Source organism: Ptiloglossa arizonensis, chromosome 6, assembly GCF_051014685.1.
Source record: "Ptiloglossa arizonensis isolate GNS036 chromosome 6, iyPtiAriz1_principal, whole genome shotgun sequence".
In the NCBI taxonomy this organism is placed as follows: Eukaryota; Metazoa; Arthropoda; class Insecta; order Hymenoptera; family Colletidae; genus Ptiloglossa; species Ptiloglossa arizonensis.
The window spans coordinates 12,991,817-13,013,774 of record NC_135053.1 but is presented as its reverse complement, the minus strand read 5'-3'; the positions used below and the strand labels follow the sequence as shown (position 1 = coordinate 13,013,774).

The 21,958-nt window shown below is 42.9% G+C and overlaps 3 protein-coding genes and 1 long non-coding RNA gene across 11 annotated transcripts in view; 2 read left to right on the top strand and 2 right to left on the bottom strand.

Annotated features, from left to right (window-relative positions):
- LOC143148647 (polyisoprenoid diphosphate/phosphate phosphohydrolase PLPP6-like) overlaps window positions 1-21,958 on the top strand; it is a 37,680-nt gene that overhangs the window by 13,488 nt on the left and 2,234 nt on the right. The window contains exon 1 of one of the 2 annotated variants that reach the window (XM_076315193.1): window positions 18,504-18,826. The exons of the other annotated variant lie outside the window; for it this stretch is intronic. The gene's annotated coding sequence lies outside the window, so the exon portion shown is untranslated. Of the gene's footprint in view, window positions 1-18,503; window positions 18,827-21,958 lie in introns of those variants that run through there. 2 annotated transcript variants of the gene reach the window in all.
- On the bottom strand, window positions 1,273-18,932 carry LOC143148641 (uncharacterized). 6 transcript variants are annotated; one of them, XM_076315181.1, is made up of 7 exons: window positions 18,856-18,932; window positions 11,956-12,288; window positions 9,890-10,033; window positions 8,567-8,727; window positions 6,406-6,693; window positions 5,326-5,566; window positions 1,273-3,896 (listed from the first exon to the last, which is right to left on the bottom strand). In XM_076315181.1, the coding sequence occupies exons 2-7, from the start codon at window positions 12,286-12,288 to the stop codon at window positions 3,654-3,656; spliced, it is 1,410 nt and encodes a 469-aa protein (XP_076171296.1). In that variant the 5' UTR covers window positions 18,856-18,932; the 3' UTR covers window positions 1,273-3,653. The 6 variants fall into 6 exon arrangements, with proteins under 6 accessions (XP_076171296.1, XP_076171295.1, XP_076171297.1 ...); XM_076315180.1 differs by lacking the exon at window positions 18,856-18,932 and adding an exon at window positions 16,656-17,414; XM_076315182.1 differs by lacking the exon at window positions 18,856-18,932 and adding an exon at window positions 16,889-17,414.
- On the top strand, window positions 18,837-21,445 carry LOC143148649 (uncharacterized). Its single transcript, XR_012992557.1, has 3 exons — window positions 18,837-19,619; window positions 19,877-20,014; window positions 20,080-21,445. It is a non-coding gene; the product is annotated as an uncharacterized LOC143148649 (long non-coding RNA).
- On the bottom strand, window positions 19,644-21,777 carry LOC143148645 (uncharacterized). Of its 2 annotated transcripts, none has more exons than XM_076315189.1 (5): window positions 20,946-21,777; window positions 20,750-20,897; window positions 20,346-20,666; window positions 19,989-20,256; window positions 19,644-19,913 (listed from the first exon to the last, which is right to left on the bottom strand). In XM_076315189.1, exons 2-5 carry the CDS (start codon window positions 20,781-20,783, stop codon window positions 19,835-19,837), a joined length of 702 nt encoding a protein of 233 aa, XP_076171304.1. In that variant the 5' UTR covers window positions 20,784-20,897; window positions 20,946-21,777; the 3' UTR covers window positions 19,644-19,834. The 2 variants fall into 2 exon arrangements, with proteins under 2 accessions (XP_076171304.1, XP_076171303.1); XM_076315188.1 differs by having other exon boundaries at window positions 20,750-20,880.

The following is a 21,958-nucleotide window of genomic DNA, read 5'->3' as shown; positions in this document are numbered from 1 at the left end:
TACCGGTTATCTAACCGATCGATTAAACGATTTGCTAACGCATGTGCAGTGTGCGTAATTTTCGCAATATCGAACGATACTCGATAACCAGATTACCGACACGGCCATCGCGAATCACGATGTTGGATAATGGATTGAAAAATAACATTCTTGGTTTATCAATTCAGTTGGAACATCGACGTTGCGTCTTCGCGCGGGACAAAATAATCCACATGATCTCTTAATTACTCCGAACGTTCAACGATACGTTAAATTTCAATCGCCTCTTACGTTACACGTACCGAGTGACCACCGAAAGACCGAAGGTTTTCAAAGAGTCGTGAATTGTTCGTTTTCGAACAATCGACAAACGTAGAAAATATCGTGAAACGATTTAGTTATCGAGAGATCGGGTTCAATTTGTTAAGGTTTTCGAGAAAAGAAACTCTTGTTCGAAATTTGATAAGGAACGAGAAGAATATTTGGTCGTTCATTGGGCACTCAGTGTGCGTGTATCGGCATACGGTGATACGTTTCGTTTCGCGTTTGCGATCGATCGTAACGGTGTCTGTCGAAGAGATTACAGTCGTCTCGGGGATAGATCTTCGTTTTTTTTTTCTTTTTTTTTTCTTTTTGAATGCGAATACAGGCGTCTTGGACGAGAAAAAACGTAGCGTACAATTGCGGCCGTAACGTTGCGCATCGAGGAGCATAGATCCTCTTCCCGTGCCTTGTTCTCTTCCCCATAAAAATCGTTACCGACTAGAACGCAGTTATGATACATTAAAAATTGACACACATTTATGTTATATGGATCGGCATCGGCCTTATCGCCTCCTCCCCCACCTTTCTTCTTCTTCTTCTTCTTCTTCTTTTTTTTTTCTTTTCTTTTTCCGTTAGCAGAAAGTTTACGGTAGAATCGTTGGGGACGGTCTTCGATCCTAAAGAGGAAAAAACTTGCCATTTATTAATACCTATCCGACGTTAAGTGAGGATAGAGTAAAGCCAGTGCGCGCAACGGGAACTCGCTTGCAGACCAATCATATTGTTCGCTGGCTCACACTTTCGACTTAAGAGTTACTTTGAGACACATGAAAAGTTACGGTTCGTTGGAAAATCCTGCATTCTGTATTATTATTATTATTAATATTATTATTATTAATATTATTATTATTATTATTATTATTATTATTATTATTATTATTCACTTCTTTTTTTTTCTTCTCCTTCCCCCTTCCTCGTATAGTTGTACCATCTTTCTAATGGTTAATATAAAAACGTTAAATAATATTACTTGAAAGTATCATATTGTTTCGCGTAATTTAGGCGGTTATATTTATTGACCACAGCAGAAGACTTTCGAGCCTCTTATCGCTATCTCTATGAAATTTGATAAAATTCTCTCGACTACTCTTCCCTCAGTTAACGAACATATGGTACGCTATACCTGTTGCGATCGCGACATACCCCCGTAAGAATAATACCGCGTTCTCGTAAACACGCTAAACAGTAATAATAGCAATGATAATAATTAGTAATAATAACAATGTATATCGTTATCGGTAACACGGTTAACAATCAGAATTATAGCTCGGACAATTATAATATATAGACGGAGCTTAAATACAGGAGGACGCGACGGTAAAATTATGTTTGCAAAATAGCACCTTTCACACAGGCCAGAGATCGTCTCGTGCTTTCGTCGAATCGGAATCGTGCGCGCCGATGGACTCTTTCACGGAGGGGGGGAGAGAAAAAACCTCGGTTACGTATTACGGTGAGAATTATTATTTTCATTCGATGTCGAGTTACGTGACTTTGTTTCGTCAGTTGGGAACGATCCGCGAAAGACTTTCGGAATTTCGCGAAACGCGATCGAAACTAGCCGCGGGGGGAGCACGAGCGGTCTCTTGGCCATCAGTACAAGATAGCAGTCTTTAAGAATCGCTGATTCTCTGTTCGAGTCACGGCGATCGACGCAAAGAGAAACAAAGGACGATGACGCGCCGTGAAGCGTTCCTACTTTCAGTCTTCCACTTAGAGCTGACCGAGAACTCGGAACGTCCGAGTTGCTCGTGGTCCGAGCCGAGATCTCTCGTACGAGATCGGCGCGACTCGGTTCGCTCGTGCAAACTCGGGCGCTACGACCAACTCGAATACGATTCGAGCGATTCGGTATTTATCGAGCGGCTCGAACCTCCCTGTTCCGTGTAATTCGAACAGTTCGAACGATTCGAACGCCTCGAAGTATCGCGGGCGATTCGAATGTTTCGAACGGCTCGTACGCGTCGAGTGACACGAGAACGTTCGATTCCCTCGAATATATTTATTCTAATTTCTATCTCTCTTTATGCAAATGGTAAATCTAGTAAATTTTAACAACGAATAAACGATAACACGAAAACAATCGTAACGAAAGTAACGAATCGAGATTGCTTTTCCCGATGGAGAAACCGAATCAAGATACACGCAAACATCGAAACGAGTTCCACATGTTCGATCGATTCTCGTGATACCGAATTACGTAAACACGAAAGGTATTCCCGAGAACTGAAAATGAGAAACCAAGGCAACTGTATCCGTGGAACAAAATATATTTACGCGATACTTGTTTTAGGTCGAAAATTGTATCGTTGCATCGATGAAAGACTTATCGAATGGAAACAGTAACCCGTAACGATAATAAAAATAAAGAAAATAAAGTTTCTCTATGAATCTAGTTTACGATTCTACCACCATTGCACAGCTTTATTCTCGTTCATCATCGTCTGATCAACGAATGAATTCCGATAATTAAATCGACTAATATAAGATCTCGTTAGAATTTGAAGATTAGATTAAATTATCGATGTTCGCATGCAATTCTCTATATGTTTCCTATTTACTATGGGCAAACCTTAATCGTTGTTAGTCAGAAGTTGCACGCTCTCTCTCTCTCTCTCTCTCTCTTTCTATCTCCCTTTCTTCGTTTACTTTCATCCGTGTCTTCGGTCACGTTTTACAGCGCGTTATTAGAATTATGTACAAATCGTAACTGCGACAAAGCAAGCATTCGAACGTTTCCAGGTGACGGTGGAGAAGCCAAAGACAACTCCCCCGATGAATATTTTAAAATCGTAGCAGGTTTCGTCGATTCAAGAACGATCGAGTATCGTCAACTTCTGACTGTTCCGGCCGTCACTGGTTCTCTGAAAATTCGAGTTTCGCGACGAAACTCGCGAGTTTGCACCGCGTCGAGCGTAAACTCGCGGTGCGTTATCAAATCTTTTTGTTTCCTCTTAGACGTATCCCTTCGAGAAGACGAATTCTTCGAACGGATCGGAATGGAATTGAAACGTTCGCGAAACGTAACAATGTCCCCTTCGAAGTATTCTCCAGACGAGATTCTTCGGCACGATTCATTGAACGGATTCTTCGGCACGATTCTCTTCAATTTCGTAAGGTTCGTATCTCGACGACGAGATGATCATCCCCCGTGGTAGCTTCGAACGGTGACGGCACGATTGGCTTTGCCGATGTAAAACCTCCTCCTCCACGATTCTAACACCTAAGTCGTAGTATTGACAAAGTTAGGACGTGTGAAGCGGCGACGACGACGACGACGACGACAACGATTTTCTCGATCCCTCGCGATCGAACCGTTCGTGTTTCCTTCTGCCAGCGAGATTACTTCGCTAGTTGGTGGACTCCGTGTTGGAGGACGGCGATGGTTCCGGACTCTGCACGAGGGGGGTTTCCCTCCCGATGGTAGGTGTTAGCAGCATACCGCGTGGACTGAACGTGTCGCAATAGAGATTTTCCTTTTTGTGGACTCGTCTTACGTGGCTCCGTAGGTTGTCACGACGGGCACTTCTGTACGCGCAGTGCGGACATAGGTGCGGTTTCTCGCCCGTGTGCATTCGTCGATGTTGAATTAGCTAAAACGAAGCAAGTAGTCTTAGTAACGTGGTTGTCGTTGACACGTAACGTTATCCTAAACTCGGTCGAACGAACGCGATTAGGATAGTCTCGCGAAGTCCAACAAGGTACGTCGAATGAGCCAAAACGAAGCAAGTAGTCTTAATAACGTGGTTGTCGTTGACACGGTACGTAATCCTAATCTCGGTCGAACGAACGCGATTAGGATAGTCTCGCGAAGTCCAACAAGGTACGTCGAATGAGCTAAAACGAAGCAAGTAGTCTTAATAACGTGATTGTCGTTGACACGGTACATAATCCTAATCTCGATCGAACGAACGCGATTATGATAGTCTCGCGTAGTCCAACAAGGTACATCGTTCGATCGACAGTTAAAATCGTACAGGTTTCTTTTTTACGTAAAGTATGTCACGATAGTTACGAAACGAAACGAAAGATGAAAATAAGGGCAGGAGATTGGATAAACCGTCAGTCACGGATAGTGTGGAACACGAAAAACTAGAATAATCGAGATTCCATTGCAATATTCATTGCACGTTATTTTAGTTGGTCAATTTAGTCGATCACGCGTTTCCATGAAACGTCAAAATGGAATTGACGTTTCGGGTACACTTTTAGCTTGGTTTATTTCAAAAACAATTGTAACCTTTCGTTGAAATCTGTAACAAGAGCATTTTCTCGGGGCGTTGTGAAATTTTTCGCGGACTCGTAATGAAGATACAGCGAATGAAAAAACTTGGGAAGAGTGTAAAAGTTTTCGTAATACTACTGTACCGATACTGATTTCTATTAACGATAAATCGTAATTTTTTCGTTGTAATTCTTGCGATTCGTGCGCTTGTTCAACGAAACATACTTTTTCATGGAATCGTGATATCAATCGTTATTACCGAATAATTTTACGTTCAAATTTCATCGGTTGGTTTCTTAGAGAAAATAATTACTCGCGTCGCTCTCGAAAGGAACTGATTTTTAATTTCGTTTTTCTCGAACTTCTACTAATTCGTAACAAAGAGTGCGTGTATACAAAAGAAACTATCGTCGACTAAATTTTCCTCGAAACCCTAGAACGCTTCGGAATAAATAAAACCGACTCTTCTATAAAATGTGCAATCGTGAAAACTTCCACGATCCAGTGTACATCCATTTTGAATGGATTCGGGGATCCGCGTATTTCCATAAAACGATACTTTCGATTAAAGGGGGAGATGGAATATATACTGGTGTTCTAGAAAAATTCAAAAGATCCGGGGTCAGAGCGTCGTTGGATTTACGATCGAGCGAGGATTATACGGATGAGAATCTAAAAAACAATCCCGAATCCATAGACTTTACTCGGATATCGTGTTTGAAAATTCCCGGAAAAGGGGCTTCGATGGCCCCCTCCCACCTGAGTTATTCTTTCACCCGTGGCGGGTGAAGTATTACCTTTTTCAGTTGAACTGTGCGGAAAATGCAAATGTCACAGCAAAAGTACCGGTCGTCGCGATGCCTTCTCATGTGTCTGCTGAGATCGACCTCGGAGGATCGGTCCGCGCCGCAGACCGCGCAGCTCACCCTGGTCTCCGGTGCTGTGCCCTTCGCGTGTGCCCTTAAATGCCTCTGAAACGCCTTCTCGATGGTGCAGGCGTACGAGCACAACGAGCAACGGTACTCCTCTCTTTCGTATCTGCGCACGTACGAGCACAATAAGTCGGAATTACCCACGGATTCGGACACTCTCGGCTCGATTCGACGACCACGGATTCGGCCACTTCTCGTCTCGCGTTATATTATCGAAAATATGTTACATGAAAATATAAAATATATTATCGGAAATATATTGCATAAAAGTATAAAATATATTATCGAAAATATATTGCATAAAAATGTAAAATATATTATCGAAAATATATTACATAAAAATATAAAATATATTATCGAAAATATATTATCTCTGCTACTAGAGGAAACCCGCTTTGGTGACACGATGTTCGATCACGTGTGTGCGTGTATGATAGGATTCAGGTCCGAGTGTACGATACGAGAAGGGAAAATATTTTTATTCTTCGCTTCGTGGCGTAAAATATTTGGTAAGATTTTCGTGACAATTGTCCGATCGATTATGGAAGCAAACACGGTTTTCTTAAAAGAAAAAAAAATAAGAAGAAGAAATAACAAAAAGAAAATGATTCGAGAGAATGTCTTCTGTGATACAGTATTCTTATTTAAGATACTCTAGAAAGTGTTCCCTGTCGTTGGTGGTGAAAACATCGGAATGGAAATCGTTTATTTAATCGCGGTGGGTCCATTTCGTTGAACGAAAATCAATCGTCGACATCCTGTTTAAAATTCTCTATTTCAGGAGGAGGATTAAACCTGCACACTCTCATCGAACTCATGACGCTTCCTAATCGGTTGAAAGTTCCGTGAAATCCAACGTTTATTCCGAATCGAGCTTCGAGGTACTCGCGCTCGCAAATTCAACGAACGGATATTGATAGAAAGTTGGAGGAAATTTTTAAGTACCTATACCTGACGCGTTGCAATGCCAAGCTTCGCTTCTTCCCGGTCGGTGTCATCCCCTGTGCCACGTGGGCGGCCACGTGGGTCTCCATTTCGCATCTGCTGCTCGTTATGAAGTCACAGCCCGAGGACGGACAACTCTTCGTTTCACCGGTTTCCGTGCTGGAAACTGGTGGATGACAGTCGACGATGTGCTTCCGTAGCGCCGGTCTCGTCGGTGCGACCACATCGCAGGAACCGCAGGAGTAACCGCGATGAGCGTTGCTCACGTTTGGACTGCTTCCTCGCGACCTGGAAATCGATTCCAACGTACGGACAACGTTTAGTTTTAGCGTCTGGGGAACATCAACCAGTCGTACACCTACGTCCTTGCCGCGAGGAAAACGTATCGGTTTTCCTGCGGTTACTTTCTTTGGGTAAAGGTAAAGGAATCGAAGTAACGATTTCTTGATAAGAATAGTCTACTGTCCATCGATGCCAAAACAGCAAACGAGTATTTACATCCTCGCTCTGATTCATACCAGTTACTTTGCAATCGTTACTTTCCTTTGGCGAAGTCAAAGGAATCGAAGTAACGAATTGTTGATAAGAATAGTCAATCTACTGTTCCTTCACGACAAAACGGCAAACAAGTGTTTACATCTTTGCTCTGATTCACACTAGTTACTTTGCAATCGTTGCTTTCCTTTGGCGAAGTCAAAGGAATCGAAGTAACGAACTGTTGATAAGAATAGTCAGTCTACTGTTCCTCCGCGACAAAACGGCAAACGAATGTTTACCTCCACTCTAGTTTACAGTCTGCAAGTTCGGTGGATGCTTCACCAGAACGGTGAAAAAGATCGACAGCGGCCAATTGCGACAATACGCGCGTTGGTAGGGATACGCTGTAAACTATAATGAGAATGTAAACACTCGTTTGCAATTTGGCGGCAGACGGACAGTAGGAGTACCTTACACCGATATGTTACGCAAGGTGATTCTCTCACCAATGGGCTCAAAGAGCCTTATCACCCCAGCGATAATCCCGTGTTTGTATATAATGATGAAATGGCCGATGTCCCTGTTGCGTCATCGGTTGGTTAACAACGGCCACTGCAACGTGAACTGCCGTACTTGTATCTGTGATTGTAAGGTGATCTCGCACGGGATTATCGCTGGAGCGATTAGGCGGCAGCATTGTCTTTGTGTCCTCTGACGAGAGAATCATCCTTTACAATAATAATCGTGCGTTCGTGCAACGAAATCATTTGCAAAATAATCATTAAACTCGAACCGAATTTCCTAACATTGTGTCGTTCAAGCGTGACTGACCCTCGCAAAACTGGGTCCAAATGGACCCGTAATTTGACTTCGTTCGCACACATATTTCGAACGAAGACTTTTCGAAGCTTCCGAAAGCTGTACCAACGGTATAATTGAACGTTGCGAAGCTCCCTCTGGGTCCGAGAAGACCCAGACGTGGTACGAGGCCTAACGTTCCCCCATCGAAAAAGAAAACGTTCTATGTATATCGTACTTTTTTCAATTTCCAAATAAAAGCTTTACCAACGGTATGATTGAACGTTGTAAAGTTCCCCCTGGGTCCGAGAAGACCCAGACGTGGTACGGGGACCAACGTTCCCCCCATCGAAAAAGAAAACGTCCTCTGCTTCGAGTTCACCGAGCCGAGGTATCAGAAAAACGTTCGAAACTTTCGTAATCGGTACGCGCGAATCTCCCCATAACTCAGTATCGATCAATATCCCTCGTAGCCGTTGATTTACTGCATTATTTATCCGGGATGGTCCACGGTATCTGAAAAGCGGTATTCGCGTATCGTCTGACAGAAAGAACGATTTGCCTTCTCCGGTTCGACTCCGATTCGTCGGTTTCGTTTTATCGATTTCGCGACGCGTTAAATAACACGGACCGCACTTGAACGCCTTTTGCCCACGGTGTGCTCGATGTAATTTCACGGCACTGACTTGGAACCGGAAAAGGGGTGGGCGAGGTGCGGTGTGGTGCATAGGGTTGTTCTCTGTGGCTTCGAACGTCCACGCGGCTTATCCGACACGCCGGGATAAAGAAGAATTTAAACGCCTCGTGCGCCCGGCACCGCATTAAGTAGGTTCCGTTGTAAGCCACTCGGTGTGGAAAGGGTTGGTAACCGGGATAGGATGCATACTTCTCGGTGTAAGACGAATGTTCGCTCTCCGAATCGCTGTCGGAGGGAATGTTCGGGATCTCTGTAGCCTCGAGGGCCGCCGTCGCCGCGGACAGTCTTCCGAGCATGGCGGTATACGCCCCGAGTACCCAACCATTTAGCACCGGCGTCACCGTTCCTTCCTATTGGAAAATCGAAATATCAAAACACGTAAAAAATCTTCAAACGTAACCCTTTGCGCTCGAAAAACGACTCCCGATCGTCCTAGAATTGACGAAGACTCGTTCGAAAGACTCGTTGAAAGAGACTTGTTCGAATGTCATCTCTGTCTTCTAAAATGCGAAAATATATGAAAGGATAAGAACGAAAAGGCTGAATGAAAAATTATTGTATACAATTCTTCTTCCTAGAAATTTCGTCGACCGATTCATCGCGATGGAGGAATCTTCGAGTGCAAAGGGTTAGGTTGGTTCCTTGCGAAAGGAGAATTGAGAAACGAATAAACGGACGGTAAAATTTTGTTGAGAACGTAGGAGACCGAGTAGAGGTGACCAACGATCGTAAGTACGCTGTCTACCATCTTCTAAAAGTATGAAAGAAGCGTCATTTACGGTGCGAGTTGGTATTTTTCATAGAGTTTCTTTTAAAAGGAGATATTCTGTATGTACGCGATAAAGAAAGGATTCTCTTTCGGATCAACGGTCTAAGTCACTTTCGCGCGAAAAAGTGGGCAGTAACTGTGAAATAAATCCAAGGGTGTGCAACGTACGTGACAGAATTTTACGGTAGACGCTATTCAGTTTTTCTAGCGTCAAACTTGAGACGCGTGATGGAACACTGCCGCGAAGAAAGTTTCTCCGCGACGACGAAAGAATAAAAGTGGATCTTCGAACCGTTTCGCGAGCAAACATTGCACGGCTAACGATACATTTATCCACGCTGGGGAGTTTAATAGATTTATTTCCAAGCGTCGCGATTTATTTCCGAACGAAACGATCGGAATATTTAAACAACGATCAATCCCGCATTTGCATATTCACGACGGTGGAAAGAAATCGTGGACACTTTTTGCGACCGAGATCTAAAATAGTCGCTCGATTCTCCAAACGATTAACCGACCCGAGATTCAATTAACACAATTCGTTCCATCGACGAGAAAATCCATCGCTTCGAGGTGTGGTCGAACGAACCACGAAATGGTACTTTAAACGAGGTTCCCTACGTCGTTGCTCCATCCTAACCGGTTACTTCGTCTATTTCGTATTTCCGTGACGTTTTTATCTCTTTTCGATCGTTTCGTCTTTCCTTTTGCGAAATTCACGTGGTCGATCGAACCCGACGTACCTTATCGAAAGCTAGGTAAGCCATCGGATCCAGCAGCTTCGTCGAAAGATTATTGTTGGCCGAACGATGGGAACTGTTTGTACTTCCGCTGTCGCTATCCTCCCCGGCATCTTCGTTGTCGTTGTTTTCTTTTGGTACGGAGGTCTGTATAATCAAGAAGAAACTGATTGCGTCATCAATTTTTATTCCAACTTAAGGGATTACGCCGAATCCACGGATCGAAGAATAAGACGATTCTGCGGATTTTTGCACAGAGACGAACGTGCAACTTTATCGAACGTTTGAACTACCATTGAAAATTACTTTCGTTGAACTGAAAATTTACCAAATTTTTCGAACAAATTTTGACTCCTGTAAAAACGACAACCGATCGTGTGTAACGTCTCGAAAACTATCCGAACGATCGGTGGAAGAGATATTCGATCACGGTATATTCGCTTAAATAAAAAAAAAAACAGGAAATTGTTAAATCGTTATTATTATCGGTGTCGTTAACGGTGGAGGCGCATTTTTTTCTCGAAAAACTTGTGGACTTCTGTTCGCGGAAATGCGAAAAAAATACGGAATAAAAATACAACGCGAAATTGTGAACCGATACGAAAAATTGAACAATAAAAATAAAGCAAAAAAGTTCGTAAGCTTAAAAATAGCGACACCAACGCCGATGAAAATACAACTTGTTTGCTTATTCCATTTCGAACGATTTGGCGATCGCATAATTTTTTCACCGGTCGATCAGATTTTCATCGCGACGTTCTATCTTTGCACGAAGTAGAATTTTTTAACGAAATTCAACACATTCGTTGTTTCCCGCGTGGACTTTTAGGTAATGAATAAATACTCGATGACACTGTGTATCCGATTTTGAACAAAATATACAAAGAATTACTTATTCATCGATCCGTCATCCTACTCGTAATCCTTTAAATCTCCAGGCTTTCAACGGTTGATATTATTTCGAATATATCTGATGTAATCCATGGTCCTTTTGGAAAAGATTTTCAACGTTCCACCGGCATCGTAGCTATTTCCAACTGTGATTTAAAAGTACACCGATACTGATAATCAGTATCCAACGATGAAGTTAGCTATATCGCTGGCAAAATGCCGTGAACCTCTTCCAAAAGGACACGATTTTCGTTCCGCCGCGGACGACGTTAACTGCAAAACCCCCGAATCCTGAATATCTTACGGACTTTGATCGCAATTTTCATCGAACATAAAAGTAACGCATTAGCGTGCAGATATTTCGATTTTTACGTACACACAACCCCGATGAAACGCTTCGAGGTAACGTTTCCCGACAAACGAAATTAACATCGAATTGGAATCTCGAACTACGAACCAATCGAGTATTTTACAAATATTTTTAACCGGTGGTTCGAGATCCTCCTCAGAATTTAATACAATATTTACGAACCCGAAAAGTAGCATCTGGATTAAAGTGTTCTTCTTTCCTGGGTGAATGTAACTTTGCAAAAAATATTAAAAAACCAAAATATACTTACCAGGACCAATAACAAATTTAATATTTTCCCTGTTAGAAATACCATTCCCTTGAATCAAAGAATCCTTCGCCACGAACTAGAATGTACTCCTCTTCTCTATTTTTGAAAATATTTACAAAAATATGAAAAAAAAACATTCGCGTAGAATAAAGTTCTCACCAGGACCAATAACAAATTTAATACTTCCTCCGTAAAAAATACCACCCCCTCGAATCAAAGGATCCTTCGCCACGATCTAGAATATACTCCTCTTCTCTATTTTTGAAAATATTTACAAAAATATGAAAAAAAAAACATTCGCGTAGAATAAAGTTCTCACCAGGACCAATAACAAATTTAATTTTTCCTTCGCCACAAACTAGAATATGTATCCTCTACGCATCCCCTTCTTCATTTTTGAAAGTATTCACAAAAATATGCGAAAAAAAATATTCGAAACTAACGACGAATTTGATATACGTTCCCTCCGAGACGCACGACCGTCTGGGACCGATTCGAGAACCCCCCATTGGAATAAAGAAAAAAAAGAATAAGAGAGAACTTCCCACGGTGTTATACCTGATTATCGTTCTCGTCCGGTTTTTCGATGTTTCCTTCGTTGTCGTCGCGTTGTTGCTGCTCGTCGTCCCGTTCCCCGTCCTTTTTCCCGGTGTCCCCCTCGCCGGTGACGGCGGTGGGTTTCGTGACCAGTTCCATGGGCCCGTACGGCGGTCCGGGCGACGTCAGCGGTAACGGCACCATGTCCGGTGGCCGATGAAGGGCGCTCAGGGCGAATGCAGCCCTCGGCAGGAGCTGCGTCGCGCTTGGTGGCAGAATCGGGTGCCTTCGGGCGAGACGCGGGTCACCCCAAAGTTCACCCGCGGCGTGAAGACTCCAGATCCCATATTCCATCTGGAACCGTTCGCAAAATTGTGTCAGTCGGGGTAGCGCCCGATCGCGGCCACCGATCCCTGTATTCGACGAACGCGGCATACACGCCCGGTGTACGTGTCGGTGAACAACAGCCGGGGGACACGAAAACAATTAAATCGGCCCCGCGCGTGCCGTTTTTCCCGCGCGATCGGATGTCACCGTTCGGAAACCGTAACGACCCCACCGAACGGTGACGCGTTTAAAAACGGGAATCGAAAATAGCGCGACCGTTTAATGGGAAAGACGATATTCCATTGGTCGCTGGATTGGCACGCCGCGGTGTCTGTTACACGATAGCTAGACGAATTTCGCGATCGTGAAACATTGATGGGATTACGCGTCGGTCAGACCGAAATAGCGTCGTCGGTTAATAAAGAATAAGATCCTCCATCTAAGGAGACATCGATCGTTTAGCAATTACCGGTTGGTACAGGGACGGATACGAAGCGAACAGGTTCTCTCGCGGGACAACAATTATTATACCGTGACAAAACGGTTGTCGGTCCGGGTCTCGAGGAAGAGGACAATGAAGAAGAAGAAGAAGAAGAAGAGGGGGGACAGGACAACCGAATAGACAACCGTAGGAGCGAATTGGCGAGGTTACGAACAACGAGGGTGGGGGTAGTGTGGTGGAAAATATTTCTCGCATCGATAATGGAGTCCGTAGCGTCGAATTGTGTAGGAATGTTATCGGTAACTGATGAAAGTAATACGAAACCGTGCAACCCGGAGACGTAATTATCGCGAGCGAGCGAGCGAGCGCGCGCGCACGTTAATGCGCGTTTGCTTTTCACGGGGCCGATTCCTCCAATACGGTACTTAATGAATTAACGGAAGATAATTTTCATGAAATGAAAATGGCTCGCGAGCCGCGCCGCGCCGCACCGTGCCGCGTGGCGAGATTACAACGGATTTTCGTAACGGGTGGGGGGAACGGGGCCACGGAGAGGGGGTCAGAGAGCAGTGGAGGGGATACGCGTGCACGATTTCGCGCCTCTCTCGTCGAAATCACGGGAATCGTACTCGCAACGATCGGGGGAATCGTGTGCTCGATCGTGCCCGAACGATAGTGGTGGGGGGTCGCGTCTCGGCCCCCCCACCCCAAGATTCGAGAAAATATTTCTTTCCTAGACTTCGGTTGCGACGATCGCGTCCAACGCGAGCACGCGGTTCGATTGTTATATTTTTACGCGGAGGAAAAAAAAGCGAACCGCGAACGAATTCCGTTTATTCAATATTTGCTCCTCCCCCTCCCCTCTTTCCCCCTCCGCGCTTCTACTTACCTGTTTCCCGAGCACCCCCGCGCGCGGTCGAGGGACAAAACGAGAAACATTCGTGGAATTTTCACGAGCGGAAACGCTCGCGTAATTGCAACGCGTTTTGTAATGTTTAATAAGCGAGTCCCGCAAATGGACAAGCCCTGAACTCATTATTTGCAAAACTTCGCCGGCGCTCATTACTCGTAAAACTGTCCGGGGGCAAACGGTAATCATTTTAATGACCGTTTCGCGTTTAAAAATTTCCCAAACGAACTCGGAGGACTTTTGATTGCGGAAGTTTGACGTCGCGTCCTCGTTTATCCCTGCGGATCCGGCGTAAAAATAACGCAACAAATGTCTCGACTAATAAATCCATCGATCGGCCGTTTTGCGAGACGTACAGTCCGCGGAACGAAAATTTCGTTCGTTAAATTAGCGTGGCGGTTATGCGACGGGTGAATATATATATATATATATATATATATATATACATATATATATGTGTGTGTGTGTTCATTGACAGTTCGTCGATACCGATGTAAAGCTAATAAAAGGTTCCCAGCGTAATGAAACGAGGAACGACGAATATCGAAACACTCCTGTTGAAAATAGATGCGCGTCTTGACGTTCGTTAAAGGATTTACCAATCACCGAGTGTGTACAGTATAAACAAGGCACGTTGCCTCGTTACCGTTATTTGCAATACAAATCGAACGATAATAGCGCGAACAGTGTAGAAAAATCACTGGTAACGAATTCTCCATCGTTTTTTTGCGACCATACATCCAAAATAATATCCCCGGGGAACAAAGGGTAAAAAATTTTTATACGCTCCGATGAAAAATAACACAGGATCCATTTACTTTCTTTGGGCGTAAAAATAAATAAACTCTATCATCGGCAATGGTTGAACGTAACTATCCATGGGAAACAATATTAATAATGATATTTACCATCGGACCGATAACGATAATAATTATGTATCAATAACGGTAATAATTTTCAGCCGGTCTTCGAGACTATCGGAATAATTTAACGAAATGAAATAATACGGGGAAAGTGTATCTCATTTTGTGTATTTCCGCGCAAACTACGAGATAAAATCGATGAATCGCGTAACAATGGTAGTTACGAACCGAAGAAGTCGCTTTTGAAAAATTTCCAAATTTGTTCCACGTTCCTATCGAAGTTTAAATATCGAAACAAGAAAGACGTTGTAGTCAATGGTTCTGTTACTCGCGACATTTCGATGTATCTATCGTTTGGATCGATCAAGGTACGTATTTACTCGCGATCGATACTGGTTTCGTTAACACATGGTGTCGAGATAGACACAAATACGTGCAACCCAAGAAACCGATAAGAAATAACGGAAGAACTTTCGCACGTATATTCCATTCCGGCGTAACGTAAAATGTAAAACGGTAAAGTGCATTTCGATATTAGGTCACGGGAATCGGTGTACGCGATGTAATTTCCGACAGTGGATCCGGAAGAATACTGCGCGCACAATCCAACGAAATTTTATTCGCGCTAGTGAAAGAAGTTCGTCGGAATCGGACCAATCGAATCCAACTAACGAATTGTCCGAAAGATAATTCCCCATCTTGGTATAAACTAACAATTTTCTCGCGATTGTTTTCGATCGATTCGCTAGTAGAAAAGTCAAAGACTTCAACTAACGAATTGTCCGAAAGATGATTTTCCTTCTTTGTATAAAATAACAAATTTCTCGCGATTGTTTTCGATCGATTCGCTAGTAGAAATGTCAAAGACTCCAACTAACGAATTGTTCGAAAGATAATTGCCCCTCTCGGTATAAAATAACAAATTTCTCGCGATTGTTTTCGATCGATTCGCCGATAGAAAAGTTTCCACCGTCGAAACACTCCAACTAACGAATTGTCCGAAAGATAATTCCCCCTCTTTGTATAAAATAACAAATTTCTCGCGATTGTTCTCGATCGACTCCCTTGTAGAAAAGTTTCTACCGTCGAAAGCAAAATTTCCTTTCGTCGTTTCACGCGGAATCGTACTCGACGAAAGAAACCCCTCGAAGTCGTCTCTTCTCGACATTTCTCGCGAAACAGATGTTGGTACTTGTTCTCCTATTGACGATCGTTTAAGCATGCAAATACGCTTGGGCAACTTTATCGCGGAGAAGCAAGGCAAAGAAAGAAAGAGAAAAAAATGGAGAAAGGTGAAGTACAAAATCGTAAGAAGCCACCCTTAGAACGAATCGACAGCGGCGTCGTTAATGGGTCTGCATCGCGAAGGATCCTTTGACGGATTCAGGAAGCGAGCGAGCAAGCAAGCTTATCAATAATCGCTAAATAAAAAGAAATTGAAAAATAATGCAAACGAAGCATCAACCGAAACGTGTTCTCAGCACTGGTGGAACAAATTGTAATAAAATAATAAGACCGACATGTCCGTTCTCGAGCTTCGTTACATTTATTTATACAAAACGTTTCTCGGTCGCACTGTTCGGATGTTTCGCGGTATTGTGCCGCAAAAACGAAAACCTAGAATAATTTTGGTTACGTTACTTTTTCTAGGTTGCGCGAAGTTACAAAATTTATATATTGTACGTGTATACGAGTCGCGAACAAAGATCTACTTCCGAGATAAAAAATGATGGTAACGCCGTGTAGTATAAATTACACGCGTACGCGTTATCGTAACGTAACGCAGAAGTTTGATAAAATAATTACAAATAAATACGAATGTAGGTGCGTCGCGGATAAATGATACGCGACAAGAGAAAGAAAATTACAATTCGTACAGTGAACGATTGTGCTCGAAATACGATCTACGTATAATTTATACAACCTGAACGTTCAAAAACCTTAGACACGTTTCCTCGTTCGTGAGCAGATTATTGTTTGTGACTTACACAAATATATATACATACATACAAATTATATTGGGTTGTTCGAAAAGTCGTTTCGTTTTTTTTTTTTTTTTTTTTTTGGTGAAAATGAAACACGGTGTAAACATTTTATTAAATCATATATTCTCCATTTTAGAGAACGAAATAACTTTCCGAACAACCCGACACGTATTCTGTAATAGTATTCAACTTACCAAAAAACGTACGTACCTCCTACAAACGACAATTAACTCTCTACGAAAAATACCGTTAACTAAAGATACGTTAGAATACTCGTTCTCGTGTAATTGTACCGAACAGTACCCAAACACCGTGACCGGAAACGTAACGAATCTCGATTAGGCTCTCCCGGTCCCATTATTTCCTTCCACTCGTACGAGCCTCGAGACTATTTTTCGTAAAATGTAATAAAATTTATTCCTCTTACGGATGCCCGTCCGGCGGCCTACCGCAATTCAGGCCGATCGTCATTACGGTAAATCATCCCCCGGTTACGGTGGCCCGGTACGAGCGAGAAGCAGCCGATCTCTCCGCGTTACCGGTCGACCGGAAGTTACGCAGCAGCACCGCGGCTACGAGTGACGTGCACGCGGCCCGCGAGCCGCGCCGAGAGAAATACGTCCGGATACGTGCTGCCGCAGAACGAACTCGCGAGATTCCTGACCATTGGACCGACCCTCGTGCATGCATACTTTAGCATAACGTTCTCTATACAATATCCAGAAAGAGGGACGACGGGGGTACGAGCGTAAAAGAGAGACAGCGACGAAGGGAGCACGGCCAGAGACGGACAGAGATATACAACAGCCCCCTCTCCCTCTCCGCGCGCGTCGTCCTACCTCGCTGACCCCTTCCCATTGCCCTCGCGAATCGATTTGTTATTGTTTTTGTGTCTGCGGTCGTCGCGGCGAGCAGAGCGAGCGGGGCGCATATCGGTGGGGTGGTAGCCCGGAGACCGGGTTCACGGGATAGAAGGGTGGGCGGTTGGGCGAGAGGCGAACGGTGGGGACGGGGGGAGGGAAACGTTGGGGAGGGTGGGGGGAGTCGGTGGGTGCCGGTCGCAGCTTCAAAGGCTCGGTTTTCGGGCCGGCAGAGAGGCGACCAGGAAGGGCGAGCGGGACTGGCTACACCACCCTGGATAAAAGGGGAAAGGGAACCGGCGGTAAGGGTGCACTTTGGTTGCTCGAAAGAGACGGACGGAACAGTTACACGTTTCCGGCCAGTGGTGTAGCCCTCGTGGACGTTTTCCCTCGATCGAAATTCACGACGGTTGTTACGGTTTCTGGAAACAGGTTCCCGTACGAGAGATACCGAATTGTTTCTTTTCTTTTTTTTTTCTTTTTTTCCTTTTCTTTCTTCGTCCCTGCGAACCTAACCCTTCAAGGTACATCGTTTCTTCGGTGTACGGGGATACGTCGCTTACGAGTGTATCGAGCGTTATATCGTTTACTGCTCGGCGTCATGTCCCCCGACGAACGGAATGTTCTCCTTAGCGTCAGAGAAATCCTGGCTACGCCACTGGCTTCACTGCTAAAAAGAGCGAGAGAAAATGGGTGGGCAAGGATGGAAGCTGGCACACCGATGAGAGGGGAAGAGAGAGAGAGAGAGAGAGCAAGATGAGGAACCGAGGAGATGGGGTGAACAGAAGGGAGGAGGGTGGGTAGAAGGTGGGTGGTGGACGGAAGAAACGACAGGGTGAGAGGGAGGAACCGCGAGGGTTAAGCGGAGAGGGGGTTAGTTGCTGCTGGTACTCGGTGGTGAAGAGGGGGGGACAGGGGTAGAAGAGGGAGGGAAATAGATCGGATTGCGTGGTCGACACGAGGGTTGGTTGGTATGAGTGCAGCGGGATAAAAGAGGGAGCAAAAGTGAGAGAGCAGAAGACAGAGATACTGATAGCTGGCGGCGCGTAAGAGGGAAAGAGAGGGAGGAAGGACGTGGATTGGTCGGAGAGAAAGAGAAAGTCGAGGTAAGACGAGGAATACGACGGCTTGACAGGTGACAACCGATCGGACCACTGACGTCACAGATCACTCGCTCGGCCGTTCGCTCGCACGCACAAACACGATTTACCACACACACGGGCGTACGTAGGAGACGGTGCGCGCGCGCGCGCGCGACGTGTCGTGTATCACGCCGTTACTCGCGTTCCGTGCACAGACTACGTCGTACATAAGCTTTCCACGCCGCGAGAAAAAAAGGTAGTACCGCACGAGAGGGCGAGACAGAGTGAGAGAGCGAGCACGGGACAAGAGAGACGGGAAATTGAGAAAGAAAAAAATATATATAGGACGGCGCGATAAAGAGACAGGGAGAAACGGAAAGGGAAAAGGATCGAGAGTGGGAGACGAGAAATTTTTCGGCGGAAGTAAGTAGTAACGTATTTACGATGCTAACCGGCTGATAGCCCCGCGCGACGCCTCTATCTGGTTACCATTACACTCGGATGTATGAAATGCGCCAGCAGCATACACCATCCCCCCACAATAGCCCTATTTATGATTGGGCAAAATTGCTTTCCATGCGCAGAATAAAATCGCGCGCGGCCGAGGAAAAATCCGCGGGGGTTGGATGCACGCGAGTATCGCGACCTGCGCCGCGCTGCTCCCAACGAGTTCCTTTCGAAATATCGAAATCAACGACATTCTGCGCCCGCGTCCGAATTACACGAATCAATCGCCGGCTCGAGCACGATCTTTGTTCGTCTGATTTTCTTTGCGGTACACGCTTGCAAAATTTGGGGAAAAATTAAATATGGCGAGGGGCCGCGGTCATGCGTAGACGGCGCTTCCAACCCCATCTTTCAGTTCGCCAATCAGCGGATACGAGATGATTTCAAAGAAATTCCGTCAGCAGCGCTATTCTCGTTCGATGGTGAAACGCGTATTTCGGAAAATTCATCGCGATAGTCTTTTGTTAGATTTTTCGAAACGAATGAATATTATCAAAAGGCTCCTTTTGTTTTGGTGACACTGGTTATCTTTCGTTTCAACGAAACGAATACAAACATTGTTCCAATAGCTAATGATCGTGATCGTTAATTAAAGTGTCATACTAATTTTCGAAATATGGCGACGTATACTTTGGAATTATCGTACATGAAATAATTTTGTTACAAAAGTGGACACAGCGTTATATGTGTGTACATACTTATTGCAAATGTAAGAGGAATTTAAAAATTTGTAGCAAACTTGCAAATTAGACTTTATTTCAAATGTATAAACATAATACTTACAACTTTCTGTTTATAAATATGAAATATTATAAAAATATGATCTTTGTATAAAAATATTTTAAAGTAAAAGACAAAATTCTTATCGTACACATTGAATGCAAAATCTAATATTGTAGTATTAAAAAATTGTTTAGTACTCGTTTAATCACGGTTTCGCGCTAAAGACAAGGATGTGGTTTTCAGAACAAGAGCTTGTAACTCACAAATTTCTTTCCCCAACCTAGAAACGTAATAACGTTTATTTGAAAGCATTAAGTAATGTAATTGTAGAGAGCGAAAACTTTTACTTGCATACCTTTCGTAATGATTTTGGGTAGTACTGTAAGTATTCGAGAAATCTTTAATACCATTATTAATACGTTGATAAGAATCGTTCGTTGTTTCAGTCATATCTGTAATAGACTTTAAAGTATCTCCACACGATTTTAAAGCTTTGATTGTTTCTTCCCATTGGTTGGACGTCTCGGGAAGAACTATATTACTGCAGGGAAGTATATCAAAACATTGTAGAAGAGAGTGTAACAGAGATAAAATGTCTTCGAGCTGTTTGATATCCTTATTTCCTGCAGTTAAAATAAAAATTAATTGTCTTTAAAGATGCACCTAATGACATAGTAATTTCAAAGATATAAACATTTAATCTCAAACTTACCAATAGACTTACTCCTTTCAATTTGTGAATCTAGATCATTTTGCAACTTGGTTAAATTTATTATATCTATTTCTCTAGTTTTCAATTTAAATAATTTCTCTTCATTATGCTCAACTTCTTTAGCAATTGTTGCTAATTGTGATAAAAGTAATTTCTCCGTCTCTTCTGTTTTCTTTTGTAGAATAATTTCTGTCATTATGTTTCGTAAATATTCATCGTAAAGAAGTTTTAACTCTGTATCATTGCATTCAGTATCTCTGTCCATGGATAGATGAGTGGGAATCATTAATGATCGATCCATTAATAGATTTCTTGACATACCTAGATCGTTAAACCGATAAATATGTTACATATTGAACAGTTAGATTTTACTGAGAAACTGAAAGAAAATTCTTTATTCTTACCACTCTGTGATAAAGAAAAATCAGATGGAGCCATTGTTGATCTCTGACGAGAACTAGTTGGGCGAATGGAAGTTGTTGTGGTATTCACTGTGTTCTTATTTAATAAGTCTGGTACAGAGCCACAGTGTGTCCTAAAAATATACAAAATCTGTTAAATTAGAAAAGTTAAAAGAAAATAAATTCCTTTCTATTTTACCTCTTAACTCGACGCAGCTTCGGCGTTCCCATATTATCTTTCTGCATCTTTTATCAGCAATTACTTATTATCTATATATTTAAGATCGTTTACTATTACAGTGTAGATCGCGATACTCGTACTAATTATTTATGCACAGCAGGCATGAGGAAATTTTAAGTAAGAGTTGTAAATTAACATTAGAAACTACAGCCATATCACAAAAGTGGTAGTTAAAACTATTCAAATCGTTTCTTGCAACTTACAACGCCGGCAAAATAACGGCAACAAGTGACAACATTTATTGAAGCGACATCTCGTATTTAAAAACCAAATTAATTCTCTAGATAGTCTCTAGCAATTGTAATATCACACAAATAGTTCTCAAACAGTAGAATGAAGAAATTTACATTTTCGACATTAAATAATATCTCCTTTTACAAGTGGAAACAGTTTATACTTGACGTAAATGGATATGGACCACCGTTACAGAGAAAAATTCTACAAGGCGAATGTATAGTGGGGGAAATTCAGTGGTGGGGGGGAAAAATAACAAATAGCCTATTGTAGAGTTAAGTTAGTTCAAAGATACAGTGTCGCTTGGCTTGTCTTTTCCTATTTTTAAAATTTGCATTCGATTACAGTGAAATGCAATGTTACGACCTCTAAGGATTTGACTTTTTTCTCGCTTACAAATTTACGGATCTCGAGTCAAAAACTACAAACTTTCAATCTTCCACTGACATCTGTTGTCACTCTTATTTTCTCATTAGATTCAATAAATGAATGATTATAGTGCTCTATTATAAGATTTCAGAATGAAATTAATAATACTTTGTATAATATCACACATAATGTATAATATATTCCATATATTATGTATATATTGACTTTCGTATTTTATGTATATTTTCATTTTAACTTTATATAATTTTCATAAATATAAAAATAATTAATATTTTACATTAAAATAACTTGAATTAATAATTTTTCAAACATTATTTCTATTTTCTTTTGCATTTAACCAATATAAA